The 27,015-nt window shown below is 35.9% G+C and overlaps 1 protein-coding gene across 4 annotated transcripts in view; it reads right to left on the bottom strand.

Moving 5' to 3' along the window:
* The window catches only part of DDHD1 (DDHD domain containing 1), a 108,459-nt gene that overhangs the window by 43,234 nt on the left and 38,210 nt on the right, over positions 1-27,015 (bottom strand). For 2 of the 4 annotated variants that reach the window (XM_047079634.1, XM_047079636.1), the window contains exons 2-5: positions 14,399-14,572; positions 6,728-6,829; positions 4,742-4,870; positions 3,535-3,682 (exon numbers count right to left, since the gene is read on the bottom strand). In XM_047079634.1, coding sequence (XP_046935590.1) covers positions 3,535-3,682; positions 4,742-4,870; positions 6,728-6,829; positions 14,399-14,572 — 553 coding nt within the window. The remainder of the gene's footprint in view (positions 1-3,534; positions 3,683-4,741; positions 4,871-6,727; positions 6,830-14,398; positions 14,573-27,015) is intronic. The other 2 variants (XM_047079637.1, XM_047079638.1) reach the window with 1 other exon arrangement.

Here is a 27,015-nt window from a genome sequence, read left to right as displayed (position 1 = left end):
TTATTCTTTTTTTCTTTTTGATACTGTAATAAATGGAAATGTTTTTTTTTTTTAAAAAAAAAAGGTAAACTCAACCCCAACATGGGGCCCAAACTTATGACCCTAAGATCAAGAGTTACATGCTCTTCAAACTGAGCTAGCCAGACACCCCTAGAAATGCTTTCTTAATTTCCAGATTGTTCACTGCTAGTATATAAATACAATTGATTTTTGCATATTGATCTTGTATTCTGTAACTTTGCTGAGTTCATTTGTTAGCTGTAACAGTTTGTGTGTGTGTGTGTGTGTGTGTGTGTGTGTGTGTGTGTGTATAGATTCCCTAGGATTTTCTCTATTTAAGATCATGTTATCTGCAGAGATCATTTTATTTCTTCCTTTCTAATCTGGATCTCTTTTATTATTTCTTTTACTTGCCTAATTGCCCTGGGTGAAACCTCCAGTACAATGTTGATCAGAATTGGGAGGTGACATCCCTGTCTCATTGCTGATCTTGAGGAAAGGTTTCACTGATTCATTGTTAGAGTGCAATATTAGCCATGGGCTTGTAGATGCCTTTTACCAGAGGGAAGAAATTCCCTTCTCTCTCTACTCTCCTGAGTGTTTTCATTAAGAAAGGGTGTTAAATTTTGTCAATGCCTTTTCTGCATCAAAAACCACATGATGTTTTTGTTCCCCTTTGCTCTATTAGTGTGGTGTATTACCCTTGGTTTATTTTTAAAAATATGTTGAATCAATTTTCCATTCCTAGGATGAATCCCAATCAATCGTAAGGTATAATCTTCTTTACATGTTGGTGGATTCAGTTTGCTAGTATTGTGTTGAGAATTTTTGGGTCCATAAAGAATAGTTATTTGTATTCATAAGGGATACTGATCTACAAGTTTTTTTTCCTTATGATATCTGTCTGATTTTGGTATTAGGACAATATTGGCCTCAACGAATGAGTTGAGAAGTCTTCCTTCCTCTTTTAGTTTTTTGGAGAGTTTATGAAGAATTGGTGCTCTTTTAATGTTTGCAGAATTTGCCAGTGAAGCCATCTGGTCCTGAGCATTTTTGTTTTTTTGGAAGGAAGTTTTTTGATTATTAATTCAAATGCTTTACTTCTTAATGGTCAGTTTAGATTCTATTTCTTCTTATTGATCATCAAATCAGTTTGGTAGTTTGTATCTCTCTAGAAATTTGCCCATTTTATCTAGGCTATCTAATTTATCGGCACAGAACTGTACATAGTATTCCCTTATAATCCTTTGATTTCTGTAAGGTCAGTAATTATGTCCCCTCTTTCATTCCTGATTTTAGCAATTTGAATCTACTTTTTTCTTGGTCAACAATACATCACACTTTTTTTTCTTGGTCTTCTTGACCAAGCTGCAGGCTTCTCAGTTTTGCCAAAAAAATTAAAAAAAGAAAATCAACTGTAGTCTCACAAATACAAACAAGATTCAGAATGGTAGTGACAAGGATGAAGTTAATTTTACTCTTTTTACAGTTCTGGACTGCTAAGGAATTGTAGAAAGCAGGGAAAGAGTTAAGAGATCCTCTGGATTTTCTTGTTTATAATTAATCAGAATTTCTTTTTGTTTATTTTCTATCAATTACTAGTTTATGTGGGGGGTTTTCCATCAAATTACCCTGTCTCTGAAGGAATGACGGCAATCTTCTCGATAGCAGATACTTATTTTTTTAACCACTCTGGATTCATTCATTCCACTTACAATAATAGCTCTTGATTTTTATTTGTGGCTCTACCTCTCCCTATGGTGATGATGAAGCCAACTTCCATCTGACTCTGGGAGATGACAAGCTCAATACATCATACCCTGCATGGCCGCATGTACAGATTCAGGTAGCTGGATGCAACGCCATTGGTCACTGAAATGCCTAGGCTAGCTGGGACTTCTGGAAAAACAGGGTTACTCTTTCTTCTGAAGTTGAACATAATATAATATAAACCGTATCTGGAAGCACACACAGGAGATGTCTGAGAATAGCTAAAAAATGAAAGAAAGTACAGTAGAAACTGGATTCTCAGTTCTCAGGACTGACACATCTTACATTTAGACTTCTCAGTGTTATGAACTACTAAATCCTCCTTTTGGTTCAAGCCTTTTTGGATTAGGTTTCCCCTCACCTACATCCAAAGAAAGCAAGCTGATACCTTCTCATTTATCAATGGTGCCAGAGTGAATCTGTCATTAAACCCGTATCTCAGATTCCTAGATATCCAAGCAAAAGATTAGCATTTTGACATAAGAATACAAATATTATAAGAAATAACGTGCAACTCCTCAGAACACAAATCAGAAAGAAGAGATTTTTGCAATAGAAACTAGGAAGACTGACAAAAAATTAGGGTGGCTTAGCGGTATCTGACTAAATTTTTAAAAGTTGAACCGTACTTTAATCCATCAGTTGACATTAAGAGGTGTTACAATAAAAGGTGAAACAAAACTCAACATTGCATTATTATAGAGATGTTGATGAGGACAAAGTTTCTGGTATTGTACAGTATTTGCTCTATAAGGACTCAAGAAATACATTTACTTGAAGCCTCAGAACCAGATAAAGTGTGCTCTGAACCAAAAACTGATCTGTTTCATCACATCATAAATATGATTAGATTTTTCTTCATACCGATGGCTAGTTTAGAGCCACATTTATGGTGGCTTAACCCTAACATTTCCTTTCAACACAGTCCTTAACATTTTACAAACACACACAAGTATAAACATCCCTCACCCCCATAACATCTTACAGTTTTTAGACTAAAGATGGGAAAAAAAAAGAGTAAAGTTGAATAAAAATAAATTAATGAGGTAAATAATGTATGTGGTGTGTTGGTAAATAATCCACTGTTCTCTGTGTAAAATTTAGAGTTCAGTTTCCTCTGGTAGTAATTAATTGGCTAGGTTAAGCTGCTAACTGGCAATTTATTTACTTATTTATTTAAAATGTTTATTTATTTTTGAAAGAGAGAGAGAGAGAGAGAACATAATCAGGGGAGGGGCAGAGAGGGAGGGAGACAGAGGATCCAAAGCAGGCTCTGTGCTGAGAGTGGAGAGTCCAATGCGGGGCTTGAACTCACAAGTTGTGAGATCATGACTGAGCTGAAGTCAGATGCTGAGCCACCCAGGTGCTCCATGACAATTTAAAAAATTCTTATGTTTTTCATAATTATGTAACCTTGTAATTATTCTGTTTCTGCAGTTCAGTGAGTAAGATACAAACTAAGAATTACAATTTTTCTTTGCTTTCAACCTTAATATAATGTAAATTAATAAGTTGAAAACACTTTCTTATTCTTCCTCTTCTCCATGCTGTGGGGGAAAAAACCTCAAATATCATCATCATCATCATCATCATCATCTGGACATAATCACTCTCACAATTTGGTCTAGAAATTCCATGTATAACATAAGAGATATTAGAGTAGTTTGCATTGAACATGCGGTGGAATGATTAAACTCTGTTATACCCCGGATAAAAGTCTGGATTCTAGTGATGGAGAATGTATTCATCAAAGAACTCACTCACATGGCTGTATTTTTGATAATTCTTCCTTGGTCCATTTTCTGTCCAATGCCGTGCACAACAAATACAATATGAGTAGTCTGTGATGGCTTGTCTTCTAATGTGGCTTCTTCTACATAACCTCTATGAAGTCTAGTCCCACTACTTGATGCTGTAGAAAAATTATGATTGTAAGTTTACTATTTATTCCAGAAATAGCATTTGGGCATACATTTAAAGAAATAATAAAGAAAAAGGAGTACTAGCAAAAAATTTCACTGGGTTGGGTGGGGATGAAATTTGTGAAATGATGTACAGTGACTGGCTCAGAGTACATGACACCAAAGCCAGAAACCATAGGGAAAAGAAAAGCAAGGAGGGAAGGATGGACTGAACACATAAAAAATTTAAAAAGTTCTCTGTAAAAAAAAATAAAAAATACCATGAAGCAAAGATAAAAGATGAATGATAAACTGGGAAAACTTTTGCAAAATTCAGTGCCTAATGAGTTAATTACTGGAGTGCAAAGGAGAGCTTACTAATCAAAAAGTGAAAAGACAACCACTGAAATAGCAAAATGGGCTAAAGACAAGGTAATTCACAAAACAAATACAAATGACTAGGAAACATGTAAGAAGATATTCAAGTACATCTTGTTATCAAAGAAATTATATAAGAGGTAATTGCAAAAAAATTGGTATCAGACTTAACGAAACTTTCTGAAAAATTTATTAATAATGCTCTCACATCTTCCTCAAGCACCATTTCCTCTTTCCTTTCGTCAAACTTCTGTAAAGAGCTGTCTATTCTTACTGCCTCTATTTCTTCCCCTACTTAGACTTCAACCCATGCCAATCTGGCTTCTAGCCCCTCAATCTATCCAAGTCACCAATGACCTCTATATCACTAAATCCAACAGAAAATTTTCAGTCTTCACCTTCAATTGCCATGTTTTATTTTCACATCACTGCCTGAGGTTTGAATGCTGTTGTGTTTCTAGAAGTATAAAAGATATTTATTAATTTTGTCAGATCATTCTAAATATATGATTATTCACTGATGAATACATGTGAACTCAATCACCTTAATAAAAGTTTCATTTAACAGGGCAGTAACTATCACTAAATTTAATACATATTTAAAATATACTAAAAATAGAATCTGAATAGTCCCTTTTGAATATGAGAAAAAAAGATTCCCCAAAGTTTGACAAACTATACTTAACAATTACCTTTAGAAAATCCCAGTTTTTGGGTAACTGTCCTTGCAATTTTAGAAGTTGTTGCATCACTGTAAAGATACACTTCATCCACACTGTGCCAGTCCACATGATTTCTACTCAACTTGAAACTATGAATAGCTGTTGCAAAAAGGAAAAATTAATTTGAAGGTCTCTCATTTGTGCAAAGAATTAGAATACACAGATTTTTGAAACAGTATTTGAGCTCAGTTGAATATAAAATTATTTTGCTGAAACACATATTAAATTGAAGCAAGTGATGGATAGGGGCTTTATTTTATAAATGATAACCATGCTACAGGGAATGGTAATTCGTTAGAAAAACACGGAATAACTGGCTTACCCACCATAGTTTTAACCTCTAACTGGTAGTTAACATGCTCTGATTATTAAAGAACTGCTTTCCCAGGTGATATGACATTTCTTCCTTCTAAGGGATAATTTATACCTTCATGGAAGTCCTCAATACCTTTGACATAGAAACTTAAGTTTCTTTTCTTCTGTGGACTATATTTTTGGATCTGTGAAAATTTCACTCAGCGGTGCAAGACAAAACAAGACTGAGAGGAAGACGGGGAAGACAACAATCTAACTGATTAGAAATAGGTAGTTTTGGAATGGATACTAAACGAATTATCACTGGATATTGCTCACCATAACAGAAATCCAAAGTTGAAAGATGTTTTAATAAGAAATCAAAGAAATTTTTTCTACTGTGATGTTCAAATCAGTATGGTTATTACATTTCTGAAAATAGGCTCTAAAAAAAAAAGGAAACCTATATGCTCAAGGAAAACATAAGCTCTGTGAGGCAAGGACTACGTCTTGATCATTTTGTACCACGAGCACCAGTGTCCTAGCAGAGCCTAGACCCATTTCACAAATTCAGTGATACGTGTTTGTGGAAGCAACAGATTAAGAGAAGTGTCATAACATATCCATCGATTCATACTTGATAATTCTTATATTCTGAAGGCCTTAAACTTTCCTCTGTATCTCTGGTATAGAGATTAGAAAAATTCACATACCTTTCAGAAAACCAGGCACCTTAAAATCACTATGTCTGATTTATTTTTTAAAAAATCCCTTTTAAGCAAAATATAATCTCTACTATATATAAAGACCCAGAGGTACAAAGAGTCCCTTAATAGGGTCTTGCCACAAAGCTAGTTACCAGCAGAGTCTAACTATTCAGATTTGAGGATGGGTTGGAAATAACCTCAGCTTATATATGAAACGTTATGGCCCTTGTCAAGATCTAAGACCATAAAGTCATTTTTATGAAAACCTATTCCCTACTAGAATACACAGAAAAGTAAATCCTTTCTGGGGAATTGTACTTCTTAAGTTATACTACAAATACAATTTCAAAAACTTATAAAAAACCAATTTGTATTTCACTTATTTGCCCGGACATATTACTAACACTAAACACAGACCAAGATGCAATTAATGTAACAAACATTAATATCTTCAATTCTCAAAAAAAACTTCAGAAAAACAATGTACAAACTCAGCTTTTTTCTATAAAATAACTTTTCATAAATTAAGAAAATATTTTGTAAGAGTTTAACAATTATTTACTTTTTCTATGCCTGATCCAAATCACTATTTTATGCCTTTTTATCTAATGTTTCTAAACCACATTTTTGTTCAAATAGTTTTGAGTAACATATGCTTAAAACATTGAAACTGTAAGACCAAGATAATGAACAGTGGTAAGTCAATGAAATCTTGTTCCTCCTCAAACCATCCACATACTGTCTTAAAGTAAAACGTCTTAGTATTGGTGAACATGTCATTACTGGACCACACACATTATTTACAAATGTTCATAGCGCTTAAAATTAAGTAACTCTAAACAAAATAGCACACTGGACACAATTCTAAAAACTAATAATTTCTACGCTTTAAATACTGAATGCTATAAGCCAGGGTGTATAACTACATGGAGAAATAAAACTACAATTACTGTACCTTGAGAACGCTTTCGCTTAAGACCTGCCGCATCTGTACTCTCCTTATATCCTCTCCATTTGAACAGAGAAGGGAGGGAGAAGGGAGGGAGGTGGTAGACAACTAAGAAAGCAAAAACACTGAGCTTCAAAGTAAATTTTAAATGAGGTTTGCCATTTTGCCTTTTTGTTGTATTAATTTTAAAAAATGAGTTGTATTTGACAAACATTATTCTAAATGATTTATTTATATAATTTCTCATTAAAAATCAGTAAAGCAAAACATTAGTTTAATAATGTTTATCAAATATATGCTCTACTTTTATTGCAAGAAAAAAGGCAAATGATACCTATCAGTTAAAGATAACTATGCGATCATATTGAATGTCTTTGCACACATAGAATAAAAATAGGTCATGGTATTTTTTGTATGCATAAGGGATGTATAAGTCCCATCTTCACAATACTAAGGTTATTTACTCTCACCAAATTTGTGACTATGACATAGCTGACAGCTGATATGCAAATTAAGAAGGCAATAAATAACATTTTAAACATCAATGCAGTTTTCCTGAGAAAATATCACAGTATACATTCCACTAGATGCCTTCTATTACTGAAGTATATAATGGAAGTATATAATGGAAGCTTCCCACAGAAACAAAATATTCTTTTTGCAACTTTGTTCAAGTTGCTAAAAGAATTTTTAAAATGAAACTTTTGCCAAAATAAATCAAATTGGAAGCTGTGCTTTTAAATGATTAGTTATAAAAAAATGAAAGATTAGTAACACATAATGAAAAAAAAAAGTCACCAGTAAAAATGTATGCTGTGACATCTAGTAAACATGAAACTGACAACATAAAGCCAGACATAGATTTGATATTTGGCAAATCAGCAGAAAACCTTGAAGTCAACACTTTCTCTGTCAAACATTGCTACAGTTGCATATCAGTAAATTTCTTTAAAACAAAATAAGCAATTTATTCAAAATAAATTTTATTTAAAATAAGCAATTATTTAAAAATCCACTTGAAATGGAACTTTACAAATCAGTTCAATTAATGAACCACAAGAACCTTTAGGACTTAGTTCAAATTTGTGTTCTAAAAAGCATTTGCTTTTGCATCCTCACTCCCTTCTACATTAACATGACACTCAAAGGTTAAATACTGTTCAAATATGAACATACTTAATTCCTGTTGTATGGTACTAGAAATATTTTTAAAAATCTGTTAAATGTACACATGAAATATATTCAGAGATTTGTGCAATAAAGGTAACAGAAATGCTTACAAGGCACTTAATAATTACAACCACACGTAATTAGATGGCTACAGACTAGGATTAAAACCTGGAATGTAACATCAAGATTATAAAAACATTTCATTGTCACAGGGGGTAGAAAATGACAGCTGAAACAATTTTCTTCACTGAAAAAGTGTCTTCTCTCAGGCACCTTCTGGTCAGTTATTGAGGAGTAGATGTACCAGTTGCAGGAAACATTTTTAAACAAAAAATTCATTAAGAAAATGCTAACTATGGGGCGCCTGGGTGGCGCAGTCGGTTAAAGCGTCCGACTTCAGCCAGGTCACGATCTCGCGGTCCGTGAGTTCGAGCCCCGCGTCAGGCTCTGGGCTGATGGCTCAGAGCCTGGAGCCTGTTTCCGAATCTGTGTCTCCCTCTCTCTCTGCCCCTCCCCCGTTCATGCTCTGTCTTTCTCTGTCCCAAAAATAAATAAACGTTGAAAAAAAAACATAAAAAAAAAAGAAAATGCTAACTATCAAAGTAGATCAAATTGACATAAATTTGAGACTTTAATACTCAAAGAAACAAAACCTAGATTTTATATTTCCACTAGTAAAACTAACATGAACCAAATCCATATTTACTAGAAGAAAATTAAAAGAATAAAAAAAGTCATTAGTACAAAGTATGCTGTGACATTCTGTAAGCATGAAATAGCCAACATAAAGCCAGACATAGACTTGATATTTGGCAAATCAGCAGATAACCTTGAAGTCAACATTTTCCCTGTCAACTATTGCTAGTTACATACCAATACATTTTCCCACATTTTAAATAAGCAATTATTTAAAAATTTACTTGAAATACATATGGACCATTTGACTACATTTCAAAATTATGCAAACACTTTCCGAAAACTAGTCAAAATATAAAAAAGAAAGGCTTTTCTTTCTAAAGGAACAGTACAATTTAGGGATTAAAAAAAGACAAACATTCCAATATAACAAAAATAGAGAAGCACATTTATTTGAAATACTTTCACAAAATTAAACAGATATGGTTCTTTACCTTCCTCTCAAATTAAATTCTTATTTTCACTTGAAAGTCACTTGCCGTATCTGTCACAACATCCCATAGTATAGTTAGAAAGCTCAATTTTTTTCAACCCAAAGCACAGAATTAGGGGTACTATCATTAGTACAGTAGAGACAAAAACTAATTACTATCAATCCAAACAGGGATCACCACTAAATGAAATTCAAGTGCTAAAAAGCATTACTTAATTTTTCCTCATAAAATAAAGTTTTAGTTAAGAATTCTTATGTTAGCAAAAATATGCATAAACTCAAAATGTTCACTTATTAAATGCTAACATTTAATTAAATGTATACTAAAGCCTACACAGCAATGAAAAAAATTTAAAGTACTTTAAAGCATTTCCAATAGGTTTTCTTACTAATCCACCTCTTAAAGAGATTTTCTTCATTATATAATTCTGAAAGCAACAGAGTATCAACAAAGGTGGTTGCTGATGACATACTAATCCTCAGAATAGAACAACTCAATGACTTTTCCCGTTCTAAAAGCTGTTAACCTATATAATCTCAACTTTAGGGGAAGCCGGTCTGCACATCTCAAACCTGCCAGCTATGAGAAAACTCATAGAAACCTTGGATCTCAGAGAAACTAATTAGATAAACTTATAAAACATAGTAACTAAAAGCTAGAAGGTGGGAATCCTCTTAGTTGCCAGAGAGAGGAAAAGGAAAGCTGATTACAAAGGGTTAGCACTCCTCCAACTCCTTTCACCTTTTTGACTTTTGCAATTCTATATTCACAGTTTGCAATTCTATATTCACTATATTCTTATCCAGTAACAGTGATAAGAATACACACTTTACATGCCAAATTGTTAAATGTTTTAAGTCAAGATCCACCAACACTTGTGATGTCAGAGCACCCCAAATTAGTTTGAATAGTAACTTAGCTATGACTTTATATTGAGAGGGTGGCTCTTGTAGACAGCATATAGTCAGGTTTTGCATTTCTAATCTGGCAATCTCTGCTTTTTAATTCAAGCATTAGTTCACTTACGTTTACTGTGATTACTGACATGAGTGAATTTAGGTCTACTATTTCCATTTGTTTTCTTTGTTCCATCTGTATTTTGTTTCTTGTTTCTCCTTTCTTGATTTCTTTTGGATTAATTAAATTTTTTTTTACTATTTTAATTACCCTACAGGAATTTTTTTAAAACTTTTTATTGTGGAATAATTTTATACTTACAGAAAAGGTGCAAAAATAGAACAGAGAATTATCATATATTGGCTTCCCCTAAAGTTAGGGTAACTATAGTACAATTATCAAAACTAAGAAATTAATATTGGCACAACACTAGCAACTAAGATATAGACTTCATTCAGATTTCTCCAGTTTTTCTAATGTTCTTTTCTGTTTTAGGATCCAATCTAGGATACCATGTTGCATTTCGTTGTCATGTTCCCTTAGTCTCCTCTAAACGGACAAATTCTTCAATCTTTCATAACTTTGATACTTAAAAAAATCATTATTGAGGTATAATTGACAAAAGTATAAGATAAAGTGTACATCATGGTACGTTGATATACTTACACATTGTGAAACAATACCCCTCATCTAGTTAATAGGACCCCTTAACACTTTTGAACAGCTCTGATCAGTTTGTTTTGTAGAATGTCCCTTAATTTGAGTTTATCGATGTTTTCTCATGACTGGATTGAGGTTATACATTTTTTTGGCCAGAGTGAAGTACAGGACTAACCCATTTACTTTAACCTTTTTAAAACTGATTATTGCTTGCACAGAAAAATTATGAAGTGAGTGAAATACCAATCTAGCAGAATGTTTAAGAATTTTCAAAATTACTTATTTGCAGGCCTGATTTTATTTGTATAATCCATCCCCAGTAAAACTCTAGGCTGCTAGGAGGTAGGGTGGGAAGAGAATTTGTATTTTAATTTTCAAAGAAAACAAAATTTAGATTAAAGTATCTAAGTTGCAAAAAGTGATTATATTTTTATAGGTTATCTTTATTTGTATGCTAAAAAAGTTATGCTAAACTTTCACCAATGTATTTAATTCAATGCTTTCTTTGAGATTAGTAGGAAAATTAACAAGGAGAAAATATTAAAAAATCCAAGTTATTTGTAGCATCAGCTACCCTAACCAAAACACAGATAAGGTGAGAAAAAAAAGGAATTGCTGTTTTATTTTAACATTCTTCAAGGCAAAGGCTCTGTTTCTTAGAATTTTCACAGAGGAAGGGGAAAAAAGGAAAAAATTCCACAGAGCACTTAAGAGTTCCTAAATATACCATTTAAAAATGTTTTTAATAATTAAATGGGACTTTTCCAGAAAACCGTATTTGAAAAAACTCCACGGCACTGTGATTTCCAACTCTCTTTATTCTAAATCTTTTTGCAGAATATCTAATTCTGTATTCACTGTTTACTGTGTTATCTTTTACTTACACTTTGTAACTATTCTCATCTTTGGCTGTCTTCCCCAAAACTTCTTGAGGGTCAAAACCTTGTCTATTTCTTTCACAAAAGTGCCTAGCACAGTACTAACTGAACATGGAAATATTAAAAACCTCCTGAAAATATGAAGAGTCAAGGCTTTATCTTATGTACATGAGAAAATTTAGGTGGAAAAGATATTTTTACCCTAATTAATGAAATAGGATATTTCAGAAGCTTGGAGGTAAGAAGCAAAGTAAAAGATTAGAATATGTTTTTCCTTTGTAGATATGGCAAATTTGATTTATTTTTCCAATAATGGTGGCTTTTTGGACAGCATATATTCTTTCCTTAAGACCAGTGATAATTTTTAAATGTACTACAAAATTTCCCATAATCTTCAAAGTCAAACATCACATCTTAATTCATAAATGTATGTTTTACATAAAACTGAACAACTAAAATGGCTAGAAATTTATGAAAACAGTATATATGCTAAATTGAACTTAAAATCTTTGTTAATAACATGCTGAAGCTTTACCTATATGCCATAGCATATTTTAAAAAACCAATTTTTCTTCTAGTGAACCTTAAAGAATCATCATTTTGAAAGATCACAACACAAAAATGTTTAACAGTTTAAAAATTTTGTTATTACTAATTGGAATTTTACTACTCAATGTATATCCTTAAAGCTAGCAAAAACTATTATTATAATATCCTAGATTGATACTCTAGAATCAACATACACAAAGACATGCTAAAAATCTAATCATACAAATATACCATGTTCTTTATCAGACTTATTTAAATGACTGGCTCATAAAATTAGGGCACTTTGAAGGAAACTGAAGTATCCTGCTACACTTAACATTTTGGTAGGGAGTAGAAGTAAAAAGGACACACAGAATTCTAATTTTTATTGTAATAAAAACAAGATTCCAGGGGTGCCTGGGTGTCTCAGTTGGTTAATCATCCCTCTCTTGATTTCGGCTCAGGTCATGAACTCATTGTTCCTTAGATCAAGCCCTGTCTTGGGCTCCTCACTGAGACCATGGAACCTGCTTGGGATCCTCTCTTTCCCTCGCTCTCAGCCCCTCCCCCCACTCGCACATGCTCTCTCTCTCTCTCAAAACAAACACCCCAAGATTCCAAATAGATGGGTTCTAGAGATGAAAAAGAGCTGATAATTAACTTCCACAAGATGGATTAGCAAGAGGAAAAAAATGTTTTGAATACAGTACAAAAAAGGAGAATAATCTACTTATATTTTTATTTTTTTTTTTATACTCATCCTTTTTCTCCTCTGGGCTCTTGGGTTTTTGTCCCTATACTAATAGTAAGGAATGTGGGTGGCTAAACTAAGTTTGTTAAGGTGAATTGCCATTTTTGAGGCAGGACTGAAGGAGAATTCACAGAAAGAAAAAAATCTAGAATTCGGTCTTCTCCAATAGCAATTGCATTTTGGTAGTGGTGATGAGAAAGTACAAATACTTCACTCACTAATATAAGATCATGGATATATAAAAATTGTTACTTGTGTTATAACCAGAGAAAGTATTGTTTTGACAGCACTCTGTGGGAATGCAGACAGAGCTCTGCTCTGTAGACACTGAGCTGCTCTTTACATATTGATATGTAAGAACCTTGAGCTTGAATTTTACAGTAAAATAAGGACAAATCTGACTCTACAGATTAGGAAAATGAGATACTTAAAATTCCAAGAGTATGGCATCTGGCACATAATAGATAACTACTATTATATATATTTGTTAGATTTAATTGCAAATTTATTCAGAAGCCACATCTTTCCTCAGTTATGTGGACTTTTAATCAACTATACAAAACCGGTATGTTAATTTGGCATAAATAAAACTAGACAGTTTCCTTGCTTGTGACAAGTGGTGTGTGTGTGTGTGTGTGTTCAGAGACAAAGAGTAGGAGAAAGAAAAAAACTTGGGATGTTTGTTACTAATAAGAAAAAAAAAAGCCGATTTAAAGCTTATTGTTTTGCCATTAATTATGTCATGTAAACAATTATTTCCAACCACATAATTTTTTCCAAGCTGCATTCTGTGAATTACTTGATCGATACTGAGTTTTCCTGCTTTAGAGACGTTTTACAAGGGGAAGGGGAAAAAAAAAATCACTTAATTCATTAATTCACTAGATTCAATGGGGCTTGCCAAGAAACCTCCAAAACAAAGGCAAGCATAGATGGAGAAACACTTTTTAGAAAAAAATAGTTAGAGAAATCTACAAATTCTAATCTACCTGATTATTATACTCACCAGAATAGCTGATCCCACTGCCTGCAGTAAATGGAACAATAGAAGTATTTTTAACTTTACCACATATTTTAAATTTTACTCAAGATCAGATACATAATGAAACATGTCAATCTTGGCTATTATATAAATATTTTAAGCTACTGCAAACATATCCAAACGCTGAATAAGGGAATATAAGGAGTAGACTGTTTCAAATTAAAAGTTGATGTGGTTACCAATATGGAGACAGCTCAAAGATGCTTACAGAAAGGAAATTAAAATTGTTTTTTTTTAATTTCAAGCAAAGAACAAACATTAAAATATTAACAAAACTGCTCTTTTGATAGAAGGACATTTTTTGTAGATTCAACTTTCACTAATAATTAAAAACTACAGAAATGACTAATTCACAGAACATATTATCACAATTTGTACAATTATAGTTAAATCATATTAGTGTCATGCCAGTGAACATACATATTAAGCAAAATAAAAATTGAGATGGTTCAGAAATTCATAGCAGTTTTAACTTCTAAAATAATCAAATATTTAAAATTATCAGAAATTTTATAAATTCTAATACTCATGAATTACCACGTCAAACTTAAGAACTACTCTAAACTTCATCAAGAACTTACTTAGTTTACAAAACATATTAAATGTATTAATTGGTCTTACCATCTTTTCCATCTATGGATTTTGACACTTCAATATCAAAATTTTCCTGCATCTGCTGACCTCTAAAACAGCTGAGATGTTCTTGCTCAATTAAATTACTTTCTTCTTCTTCTAGAGGCTGCCAAGTGCCATCAATAAACCACTGTCCACGCATTACTGGTATTTTATCAGCCTCTGAAAAGAGAAATCACAGAAAGAGACATAGTAACTATAATTTTATATTTTGTTACTACCGTGGCAAAAACTGACTTTCTTGACCCAGAAGAATCATTTAAAGTTTTAAATTTTAGATTTCAAGCCACAGTATATATATTTTTTTACAGTACATAATTTTATTTAATTGGGTATTATGCACAAAAGTTATCTGGGCATTAGAAAGGTAGATGAGCAGTTATCTTTGTAACTGTGGCCCTGAGTAATCCAAATGAGTTAAGACAAGTTCATGTAAGACTCTGGTGACAGTTCTAATGTCTTAGAAAACACTGATGTATACTCCCAGAAGCAGTTGAGAAACAGTGTGTGGGGTAGTAGTGTGTTGCACTTTTTAGGGCTTCCTTGAAGGTTATGGACTCCCAGTTAGCATAGAGGAATAGCTGAAACATTTAATTATAGTAAATTCCTCACCCATTTTAGAAAAAAACTGAGTAGAAAATTTTCTTGAACTCCACATTTTTTTTGATTAAATACTGTTCCTAAAAGTCTAAAACTTTTAGTAGCTATTTATTCATTTTTTAAGAATAAACCACAATTGTCAGCTATGCTATCTTGAATCCTCTAAAATTTGTAAAAAATAAAGCAAAAATAAAATGGAAATGAAAAACCTTAAAAATAAATAGCAAAATAAAATGAACTTAATTATGTAGAGATATGGTTTAATCATACATAGAAAAATTATTTCAAGTGGATTTAAAACACAGTAATTTTTATAAACATATTGGGATACACCCTATGGACAAAAAGAACTGCAAATATATCTTAAGCTTTTTGTAGTAACTGCACTGTTACAATTGTTAATAATTGGAATAATACTGGTATTGTTGATTTGAAACTCTAGGTTAAAATGAATATATTAATTTTATTAAATATCATTAGGAAATGACAAAAAAGATACAAATACAAATATCAAAGAAATAAAAATTGTAATTTTAAATTTCAAGTAGGGGGCGGGGCACCTGGGTGGCTTAGTCAACTCTTGGTTTCAGCTCAGGTCATCATCTCACAGTTCGTGGGTTCAAGCCCCGCTGGGCTCCACATGGACAGTGCAGACCCTGCCTGGCATTCTTTCTCTTTCCCTCTCTGCTCCTCTGCGTTCTCATTCTCTCTCTCTCTTTCCTCCCCCCTCAAAATAAACAAACTTAAAAAAAAGTTTTTGATTTCAGTTAGAAATATCAGCATGAACTAAAATGAAGTATTTTCTCTTTTAAAAATGCCTGTGGCACCTGCGTGACTCAGTTGGTTAAACAATCAACTCTTGATTTTGGCTCAGGTCATGATCCTGCTGCTCGTGGGCCCAAGCCCTATTCAGGCTCCATACTGGCAACGTGGAGCCTGCTTGGGATTCTCTCTCTCCTCTCTCTCTGCCCTCCCCCCCTCCACACACACATGCACACAAGTGTGTGCACTCTCTCTCTTTCAGAATAAACCTAAAAAAACATTCTAAGCTTTGTCCACTGAAAAGGCCTAGAAACACACCAACAGTTGAGCATTCCTGAAACAATGACCATGATCTCTGAATACCATTTCCCACCAAAAGAAACCAAGATCCTTCAGGAAATGGCTAATTCTGGGTGTGAGACAGAAAATTTACCAGATGATCATGAAATATGTTATTGTATCAGACTTGTACTGTGATGTATTAAAAATGTAATATGGGTTTCTACTTCTTACATTATCCTATATTCTGCTATAGCAATTCTGTATGTAGGTGTTTACTGTGTTATTTGGTACACAGATACTCAAAAATATTATAACTTCATTGTGAATTACAGCTTTTAAAACTATAAAGTATATTCTGTTATGTTTAATGACTTTTAATCTGGATCCTACTTTGTGGAGATTGAAACCCTTGCTTTCTTATTTTTTTCTATTTGCCTGTGACAGTTTTGCACATCCCTTCATTTTTAACTCTTTGAATCACTAGGTTTTAGATATGTCTCTTATAGACACCACAGAAAGGGTTTTGCTTTAGGAAGCCATTTGAAAATGTGTTTCTTCTAATAGATGAGTTAAGCCCATTTATACTTATTGATATGACTGATACATTTGAATTGTGTGTTCTTTTATAATTAACATTTTATTATTCATACTTATTCTTTTTTCCCTATAGTTGTTATTGTTTTATTTTTATTTTATTTAATTTGTTTAAATTATTTTTAATATATAAAGTTTATTGTCAAATTGGTTTCCATACAACACCCAGTGCTCATCCCAGAAGGTGCCCTCCTCAATACCCATCACCCACCCTCCCGTCCCTCCCACCCCCCATCAACCCTCAGTTTGTTCTCAGTTTTTAAGCGTCTCTTATGCTTTGGCTCTCTCCCACTCTAGCCTCTTTTTTTTTTTTCCTTCCCCTCCCCCATGGGTTTCTGTTAAGTTTCTCAGGATCCACGTAAGAATGAAAACATATGGTATCTGTCTTTCTCTGTATGGCTTATTTCACTTAGCATTACACTCTCCAGTTCCATCCACATTGCTACAAAGGGCCATATTTCATTCTTTCTCATTGCCACGTAGTACTCCATTGTGTATATAAACCACAATTTCTTTATCCATTCATCAGTGGATGGACATTTAGGCTCTTTCCATAATTTGGCTATTGTTGAGAGTGCTGCTATAAACATCGGGGTACAAGTGCCCCTATGCATCAGTACTCCTGTATCCCTTGGGTAAATTCCTAACAGTGCTACTGCTGGGTCATAGGGTAGGTCTATTTTTAATTTTTTGAGGAACCTCCACACTGTTTTCCAGAGCGGCTGCATCAGTTTGCATTCCCACCAACAGGGCAAGAGGGTTCCCGTTTCTCCACATCCTCTCCAGCATCTATAGTCTCCTGATTTGTTCATTTTGGCCACTCTGACTGGCGTGAGGTGATATCTGAGTGTGGTTTTGATTTGTATTTCCCTGATGAGGAGTGACGTTGAGCATCTTTTCATGTGCCTGTTGGCCATCTACATGTCTTCTTTAGAGAAGTGTCTATTCATGTTTCTGCCCATTTCTTCACTGGGTTATTTGTTTTTCAGGTGTGGAGTTTGGTGAGCTCTTTATAGATTCTGGATACCAGCCCTTTGTCCGATATGTCATTTGCAAATATCTTTTCCCATTCCGTCGGTTGCCTTTTAGTTTTGTTGATTGTTTCCTTTGCTGTGCAGAAGCTTTTTATCTTCCTGATGTCCCAATAGTTCATTTTTGCTTTTAATTCCCTTGCCTTTGGGGATGTGTCAAGTAAGAAATTGCTACGGCTGAGGTCAGAGAGGTCTTTTCCTGCTTTGTCCTCTAGGGTTTTGATGGTTTCCTATCTCACATGCAGGTCCTTTATCCATTTTGAGTTTATTTTTGTAAATGGTGTGAGAAAGTGGTCTAGTTTCAACCTTCTGCATGTTGCTGTCCAGTTCTCCCAGCACCATTTGTTAAAGAGACTGTCTTTTTTCCATTGGATATTCTTTCCTGCTTTGTCAAAGATAAGTTGGCCATACATTTGAGGGTCTAGTTCTGGGGTTTCTATTCTATTCCATTGGTCTATGTGTCTGTTTTTGTGCCAATACCATGCTATCTTGATGATTACAGCTTTGTAGTAGAGGCTAAAGTCTGGGATTGTGATGCCTCCTGCTTTGGTCTTCTTCAAAATTACTTTGGCTATTCAGGGCCTTTTGTGGTTCTGTATGAATTTTAGGATTGCTTGTTCTAGCTTCGAGAAGAATGCTGGTGCAATTTTGATTGGGATTTCACTGAATGTGTAGATAGCTTTGGGTAGTATTGACATTTTGACAATATTTATTCTTCCAACCCATAAGCACAGAATGTTTTTCCATTTCTTTATGTTTTCTTCAATTTCCTTCATAAGCTTTCTACAGTTTTCAGCATACAGATCTTTTACATCTTTGGTTAGATTTATCCCTAGGTATTTTATGCTTCTTGGTGCAATTGTGAATGGGATCAATTTCTTTATTTGTCTTTCTGTTGCTTCATTATTAGTGTATAAGAATGCAACTGATTTCTGTACATTGATTTTGTATCCTGCAACTTTGCTGAATTCATGTATCAGTTCTAGCAGACTTTTGGTGGAGTCTATCAGATTTTGCATATATAATATCATGCTATCTGCACAAAGGGAAAGCTTAACTTCATCTTGCCAATTTTGATGCCTTTGATTTCCTTTTGTTGTCTGATTGCTGATGCTAGAACTTCCAACACTATGTTAAACAACAGCGGTGAGAGTGGACATCCCTGTTGTGTTCCCGATCTCAGGGAAAAAGCTCTCAGTTTTTCCCCGTTGAGGATGATGTTAGCTGTGGGCTTTTCATAAATGGCTTTTATTATGGTTAAGTATGTTCCCTCTATCCTGACTTTCTCGAGGGTTTTTATTAAGAAAGGATGCTGAATTTTGTCAAATGCTTTTTCTGCATCGATTGACAGGATCATATGGTTCTTATCTTTTCTTTTGTTAATGTGATGTATCACATTGATTGATTTGCGAATGTTGAACCAGCCCTGCATCCCAGGAATGAATTCCACTTGATCATGGTGAATAATTCTTTTTATATGCTGTTGAATTCGATTTGCTAGTATCTTATTGAGAATTTTTGCATTCATATTCATCAGGGATATTGGCCTGTAGTTCTCTTTTTTTTACTGGGTCTCTGTCTGGTTTAGGAATCAAAGTAATACTGGCTTCAAAGAATGAGTCTGGAAGTTTTCTTTCCCTTTCTATTTTTTGGAATAGCTTGAGAAGGATAGGTATTATCTCTGCTTTAAACGTCTGGTAGAACTCCCCTGGGAAGCCATCTGGTCTGGACTCTTATTTGTTGGGAGATTTTTGATAACTGATTCAATTTCCTCACTGGTTATGGGTCTGTTCAAACTTTCTATTTCCTCCTGATTGAGTTTTGGAAGTGTGTGGGTGTTTAGGAATTTGTCCATTTCTTCCAGGTTGTCCAGTTTGTTGGCATATAATTTTTCATAGTATTCCCTGATAATTGCTTGTATTTCTGAGGGATTGGTTGTAATAATTCCATTTTCATTCATGCTTTTATCTATTTGGGTCATCTCCCTTTTCTTTTTGAGAAGCCTGGCTAGAGGTTTATCAATTTTGTTTAATTTTTCAAAAAACCAACTCTTGGTTTTGTTGATATGCTCTACAGTTTTTTTTAGATTCTATATTATTTATTTCTGCTCTGATCTTTATGATTTCTCTTCTTCTGCTGGGTTTAGGCTGTCTTTGCCATTCTGCTTCTATTTCTTTTAGGTGTGCTGTTAGATTTTGTATTTGGGATTTTTCTTGTTTCTTGAGATAGGCCTGGATTGCAATGTATTTTCCTCTCAGGACTGCCTTCGTTGCATCCCAAAGCATTTGGATTGTTGTATTTTCATTTTCGTTTGTTTCCATATATTGTTTAATTTCTTCTCTAATTGCCTGGTGGACCCATTCATTCTTTAGTAGGATGTTCTTTAACCTCCATGCTTTTGGAGGTTTTCCAGACTTTTTCCTGTGGTTGATTTCAAGCTTCATAGCATTGTGGCCTGAAAGTATGCATGGTATGATCTCAATTCTTGTATACTTATGAAAGGCTGTTTTGTGACCCAGTATGTGATCTATCTTGGAGAATGTTCCATGTGTATTTGAGAAGAAAGTATATTCTGTTGCTTTGGGATGCAGAGTTCTAAATCTATCTGTCAAGTCCATATGATCCAATGTATCATTCAGGGCCCTTGTTTCTTTATTGACTGTGTGTCCAGATGATTTACCCATTGCTTTAAGTGGAGTATTAAAGTCCCCTGCAATTACCACATTCTTATCAATAAGGTTGCTTATGTTTGTGAGTAATTGTTTTATATATTTGGGGGCTCCTGTATTTGGCACACAGACATTTATAATTGTTAGCTCTTCCTGATGGATAGACCCTGTAATTATTATATAATGCCCTCTTCATCTCTTGTTACAGCCTTTAATTTAAAGTCAAGTTTGTGTGATATAAGTATGGCTACTCCAGCTTTCTTTTGACTTCCAGTAGCATGATAGATAGTTCTCCATCCCCTCACTTTCAACCTGAAGGTGTCCTCAGGTCTAAAGTGAGTCTCTTGTAGACTGCAAATAGATGGGTCTTGTTTTTTTATCCATTCTGATACCCTATGTCTTTCGGTTGGAGCATTTAGTCCATTTACATTCAGTGTTATTATAGAAAGATGTTGGTTTAGAGTCATTGTGATGTCTGTACGTTTCATGCTTGTAGTGATTTCTCTGGTACTTTGTCTCACAGGATCCCCCTTAGGATCTCTTGTAGGGCTGGTTTAGTGGTGACGAATTTCTTCAGTTTTTGTTTGTTTGGGAAGACCTTTATCTCTCCTTCTATTCTAAATGACAGACTTGCTGGACAAAGGATTCTTGGCTGCATATTTTTTCTGTTCATCACATTGAAGATCTCCTGCCATTCCTTTCTGGCCTGCCAAGTTTCTTTTTTTTTTTTTTTTTCCAATATATGAAATTTATTGTCAAATTGGTTTCCATAGAACACCCAGTGCTCAACCCAAAAGGTGCCCTCCTCAATACCCATCACCCACCCTCCCCTCCCTCCCACCCCCCCATCAACCCTCAGTTTGTTCTCAGTTTTTAACAGTCTCTTATGCTTTGGCTCTCTCCCACTCTAACCTCTTTTTTTTTTTTTTTTTTTCTTCCTTCCCCTCCCCCGTGGGTTTCTGTTAGGTTTCTCAGGATCCACATAAGAATGAAAACATATGGTACCTGTCTTTCTCTGTATGGCTTATTTCACTTAGCATCACACTCTCCAGTTCCATCCACGTTGCTACAAAGGGCCATATTTCGTTCTTTCTCATTGCCATGTAGTACTCCATTGTGTATATAAACCACAATTTCTTTACCCATTCATCAGTTGATGGCCTGCCAAGTTTCAGTAGAGAGATCCGTCATGAGTCTTATCAGTCTCCCTTTATATGTTAGAGCACGTTTATCCCTTGCTGCTTTCAGAATTTTTTCTCTTTCCTTGTATTTTGCCAGTTTCACTATGATATGTCGTGCAGAAGACCGATTCAAGTTACGTCTGAAGGGAGTTCTCTGTGCCTCTCAGGTTTCAGTGCCTTTTTCCTTCCCCAGATCAGGGAAGTTCTCAGCTATTATTTCTTCAAGTACACCTTCAGCACCTTTCCCTCTCTTTTCCTCCTCTGGAATACCAATTATGCATAGATTATTTCTCTTTAGTGCATCACTTAGTTCTCTAATTTTCCCCTCATACTCCTGGATTTTATCTCTCTTTTTCTCAGCTTCTTTTTCCATAATTTTATCTTCTAATTCACCTATTCTGTCCTCTGCCTCTTCAATCCAAGCTGTGGTTGCCTCCATTTTATTTTGCAGCTCATTAATAGCATTTTTTAGCTCCTCCTGGCTGTTCCTTAGTCCCTTGATCTCTGTAGCAATAGATTCTCTGCTCTCCTCTATACTGTTTTCAAGCCCAGTGATTAATTTTATGACTATTATTCTAAATTCACTTTCTGTTATATTGTTTAAATTATTTTTGATCACTTCGTTAGCTGTTGTTATTTCCTGGACGTTTTTCTGAGGGGAATTCTTCCGTTTCGTCATTTTGGATAGTCCCTGGAGTGGTGCGGGACTGAGGGGCACTTCCCCTGTGCTGTCTTGAATAACTTGCGTTGGTGGGAGGGGCTGCAGTCAGACCTGATGTCTGCCCCCAGCCCACTGCTGGGGCCTCAGTCAGACTGGTGTGTGCCTTCTCTTCCCCTCTCCTAGGGGCAGGACTCACTGTGGGGTGGGGTGGCCCGTCTGGGCTACTTGCACACTGCCAGGCTCGTGATGCTGGGGATCTGGCGTATTAGCTGGGGTGGATCGGCAAGGTGCACAGGGGCAGGAGGGGCAGGCTCAGTTCGCTTTTCCTTCGGAGATCCGCTTTGGGAGGGGCCCTGCGGCACCGGGAGGGAGTCAGACCCGCCTGAGGGATGGATCCGCAGAAGCACAGCGTTAGGTGTTTGTGCGGTGCAAGCAAGTTCCCTGGCAGGAACTGGCTCCCTTTGGGATTTTGGCTGGGGGATGGGCGAGGGAGATGGCGCTGGCGAGTGCCTTTGTTCCCCGGCAAGCTGAGTTCTGTCGTCTGGGGCTCAGCAACTCTCCCTCCCGTTGTCCTCCAGCCTTCCCGTTTCCCGAGCAGAGCTGTTAACTTATAACCTTCCAGATGTTAAGCCCCGCTTGCTGTCAGAACACACTCCATCCGGCCCCTCCGCTTTTGCAAGCCAGACTCGGGGGCTCTGCTTGGCCGGCGGGCCGCCCCTCCGCCCCGGCCCCCTCCTGCCAGTCCGTGGAGCACGCACCGCCTCTCCCCCCTTCCTACCCTCTTCCGTGGGCCTCTCGTCTATGCTTGGCTCTGGAGACTACGTTTTGCTAGTCTTCTGGTGGTTTTCTGGGTTATTTAGGCAGGTGTGGGTGGAATCTAAGTGATCAGCAGGACGCGGTGAGCCCAGCGTCCTCCTACGCTGCCATCTTCCTCTGGGCTCTGTTTTTTTGTTTTTTTTTTTTAAGGTTTCTTTCGGTATTTAGGAAGATTTACACTTTTTGTTCTAATTGTTACCTTCATACACTGCATGTGTGTTTGTGTGTATGTGTGTATTTTAGGGTACCTTAAATCTGTTTTCTTATTTAACCTTTACCATCTGGTTTGTCCATTTTAGTGGTATCTTAGTATCGCCACTTAATATTTATACAATAGGGAATGATCTTATTCTATCTTCTCTTTCTCTCTTCACTCATTTTTAGTTTTATTCTTTCTACTTTGTCAGAATATATAACACTCACACCCATGTCCCCACCACTGTTTTAGTTCTGGATCTACACTTAAATATATTAAATTCTAAGAACTTCCTAACCTTTTTCATGTTCAAAACTGTTTATCACTCTGATACTTGAAGGACAGGATAACTAGCTTGAACTTTGTTTCCTGGAGTTTTCAAAACTCAAGGAAATTCTTTCATGTTCAAAACTGTTTATCTGTCACTATCACGTTTGTAAATTCTTTCACGTTCAAAACTGTTTATCACTCTGATACTTGAAGGACAGGATTACTAGCTTGAACTTTGTTTCCTTGAGTTTAATGTTTTTGTATTTTTGAGAGAGAGAGAGAGAGAGAGAGAGAGAGAGACAGAGAGAGAGAGAGACACACCGAGACCCCGAGCAGGGTAGGGGCAGAGAGAAAGGGAGACAGAGAATCTGAAACAGGCAGGCTCTGAGCTATGAGCACAGAGACTGACACAGGGCTTGAACTCCAGAAGAGCAAGATCATGACCTGAGCCGAGGTCAGACACTTCACTGACTGAGCCACCCAGGTGCCCCTCCTTGAGTTTTTAAAAATGGGATCCTACCGGTAGTTTTCCTTGGTATATTGTTCTTGAGAAGTCTGATGTGAGCCTAATTTTTTATTATTATTATTAGTAAAGTCATCTCCTGCTCACTCTTTACCCCAGAGGGCAAAAAAAAAATTGTCTTTGAAGTCTAATATTTTCCCTAGTCTTTAAAATCTAAAATCTAATAAAATCTAATCTGACTCAGAGTTCATTGTTCTGAATCAATCTGTCCAAGGTGGGCCCTTTTAGTGTGTAGATTTCAGTTTTTCTCTTACTTCTGAAAAGTTGCCTTGAATTATGGCTTAATCGTTAGTTCTGTTCCATTGATTTCTCTTCTGCAGGGACTCTAATTATAAATATGTTGGGTCTCCCTTTGTCTATATTGCATTTCATATACTTTCTCAAGCTTTTTACTTCTTTCTGCATCTCATTTTCATTATTTTTCTTGTTTTCTTTCCTTTTATCAATGCCTCTTCCATCAATACCCCTATTAGTATGTCCTTAAGTTTGTTTATTTTTTATTTACTTGGGGTATTTTAATAGTTTCCCAAAACTTCCAGGGAAGATAGTGAAGTAAGAGGATCCTAAGCTCACCTCATCTCATGCATACAGAGAGATAACATCCACATCAGTATAAGTAAACCAGAAAACAACCTGAAGACTGGCAGAGCAGACTCTACAGCTAATTGTAGGGAAGAGGCCACATCAAAGATGTGGTTGGCAACCAAAATAACTGGGAGACTGTCTGTAGGAGGAAGTGACGCCACAGGCACAAAACCAGAAAGGAGAAGATGCCTCATTAGGCATCTGAGGTATGGGAGACCTGTATTGGGAAGAAGAAAACCCTCATAACATATGCCTTTGAAAACCACAGGGTCTTAGCATTCGAGTTCTTACAATCAGTGGGGCTTAAAAACTGGAATTCTAAAAATCAGTGGGCTTTGCTCCGGGACAGCATGAGAGAAACTGAGTCCCTGCCCTAAAAGAGAGAGTATAAGAAAGAACCCAACTTAGATATAGACTAGAAGCAGCAGTTTGAAAAACACCTGGGGAAGATTCATTTACGAATCTCAGAATGTATGCTGGAATGGCAGGGATTTTTAGGAGACTTCTCTAAGAACAAAAAAGCTAGAGAGCACAATTTCCTCCTCCCTCCCCACAGCCTAGATACAGGAAACACTGGGGGAACCACTAGAAACACTCCCCAACTAGCCTGTTAACAGAGTGCTCTCCTGTGGACTTGCCCTCCCCTCCCCCGCTCCAACAGGCCCTAAGCAGAAGTCAAAGCAGTGCCACAAGTGTGGCAGTGTGCAAATGTGCAAACAGCCCCAGCAGGGGCAGCACCACTCCAAAGTAACTCCTGCCCTACACAGAGTGGAAGACAACCACGCACACCAGTCCCACTGCAACCCCAGCAGTGGGTAGAGGTCAGACATGGTCTGACTGTAGATTCCACCCACCAACGAAAGCTTCTCAGAGGACAACACAGAGATAGCACCCTGCAGTTTAGTGATACTGCATCTCTGACAAACACCTAGTCTGACTCAAGGTAGCCCCGGACTGGCCCATTAACAACACAGGTACTGAACCCTATCTGCAATAGGCAAAGAGAGCCATTTCAGAAGACTGGACTGAAGGCACATGTGGCTCAACCACAACAGTAGGGCACACACAACATACTCAGGAGACACCCCTGGAGTGAACAGGGGACACTGCAGGGCATTATAGGACTCGTCTTCATAAGGTCACTATTTTCAAAAGCAGGAGACATAGCTGGCTTACCTAACACACAAGAACAGAGTTAGTCAAAATGAGGAGACAAAAGACTATGTTCCAAATAAAAGAAAAGGACAAAAAACAGCAAAAGAGCTAAATGAATTAGAGGTAAGTAATAAGCCTGCTAGAGAATTTAAGGTAATCGTCATAAAGATACTCACTGGACTTCTGAAAAGGGTGGAGGACTCCAGTGAGAACCTCAACAAAGAGAAAAACATAAAAAAGAACTAGTGAAAGATGAACTCAATAACTGAAATCCAGAATACACTGGAGAGAATAAACAATACACTAGAGGAAGCAGATGGATCAGTGACTTGGAGGACAGGGTAATGAAAAACAATCAAGACACATAGTAATTAAATGGCAAAAAGTAGTGATAGAGAATTTTATAAGCAGTAAGAGAAAACAGTAACATACAAGGGAAATCCTATAAGGCTATCAGCTGATTTTTTTTTTTTTTTTGGCAAAAACATTGCAGGCCAGAAGGGAATGGCACAATATATTCAAAGTATGGAAAGAAAAAACCCTACAGCTAAGAATACTCTATCCAGCAAGGGTAACATTCAGAAGAGAAGGAGAAATAAAGAATGTTCCAGACAAACAAGAGTTAAAGGAATTCATCACCACTAAACCAGTCTTATAAGAAATGTTAAAGGGGACTCTTTGGAAAGGAAAGACCATAAGTAAGAGTAAGAATAGTAGGAAGCATAAAAGCAGTAAAATTAAATATATCTGTAAAAATCAGTCAAGGGATTCACAAAATAAAAGGATGGAAAGTATGACACCATATACCTAAAACATGGGAGGAGTAAAAATTTAGTGCTTTTAGAATGGGTACAAATTTTAGGGGCAATCTACTTACTATAGATTGCTATATGCATAAGATGTTATACATAAATCTAATGGTAACTACCAATCAAAAACCAGTTATAGATAGACAAAATATGAAGAGAAAGAATCTAAGTATATTACTAAAGAAAGTCAGCAAATTGTGAGAGAAAAGAACAAGAAAGGAACAGAGAACTATAAAAACAACCATAAAACCAGTAACAAAATGGCAATTCAGGGGCACCTGGGTGGCTGGCTCAGTCGATTGAACATTCGACTTCAGCTCAGGTTATGATCTCAAGGTTCATGAATTTAAGCCCCACATCGGGCTCTGTGCTGTCAGCTGGGAGACTGGAGCCTGCTTCAGATTCTGTGTCACTTTCTCTCTGCCCCTTCCCTGCTCCTGCTCTGTCTCTCTCAAAAACAAACATTAAAAA

The sequence above is a fragment of the Lynx rufus genome, unplaced genomic scaffold (assembly GCF_022079265.1).
Source record: "Lynx rufus isolate CCGP_SWC_20201006 ecotype Redwood Valley unplaced genomic scaffold, mLynRuf1.p SCAF_17, whole genome shotgun sequence".
NCBI classification, from domain to species: Eukaryota; Metazoa; Chordata; class Mammalia; order Carnivora; family Felidae; genus Lynx; species Lynx rufus.
Note: the sequence above shows the minus strand (reverse complement) of the source record. Positions and strands in the feature narration are given on the sequence as shown.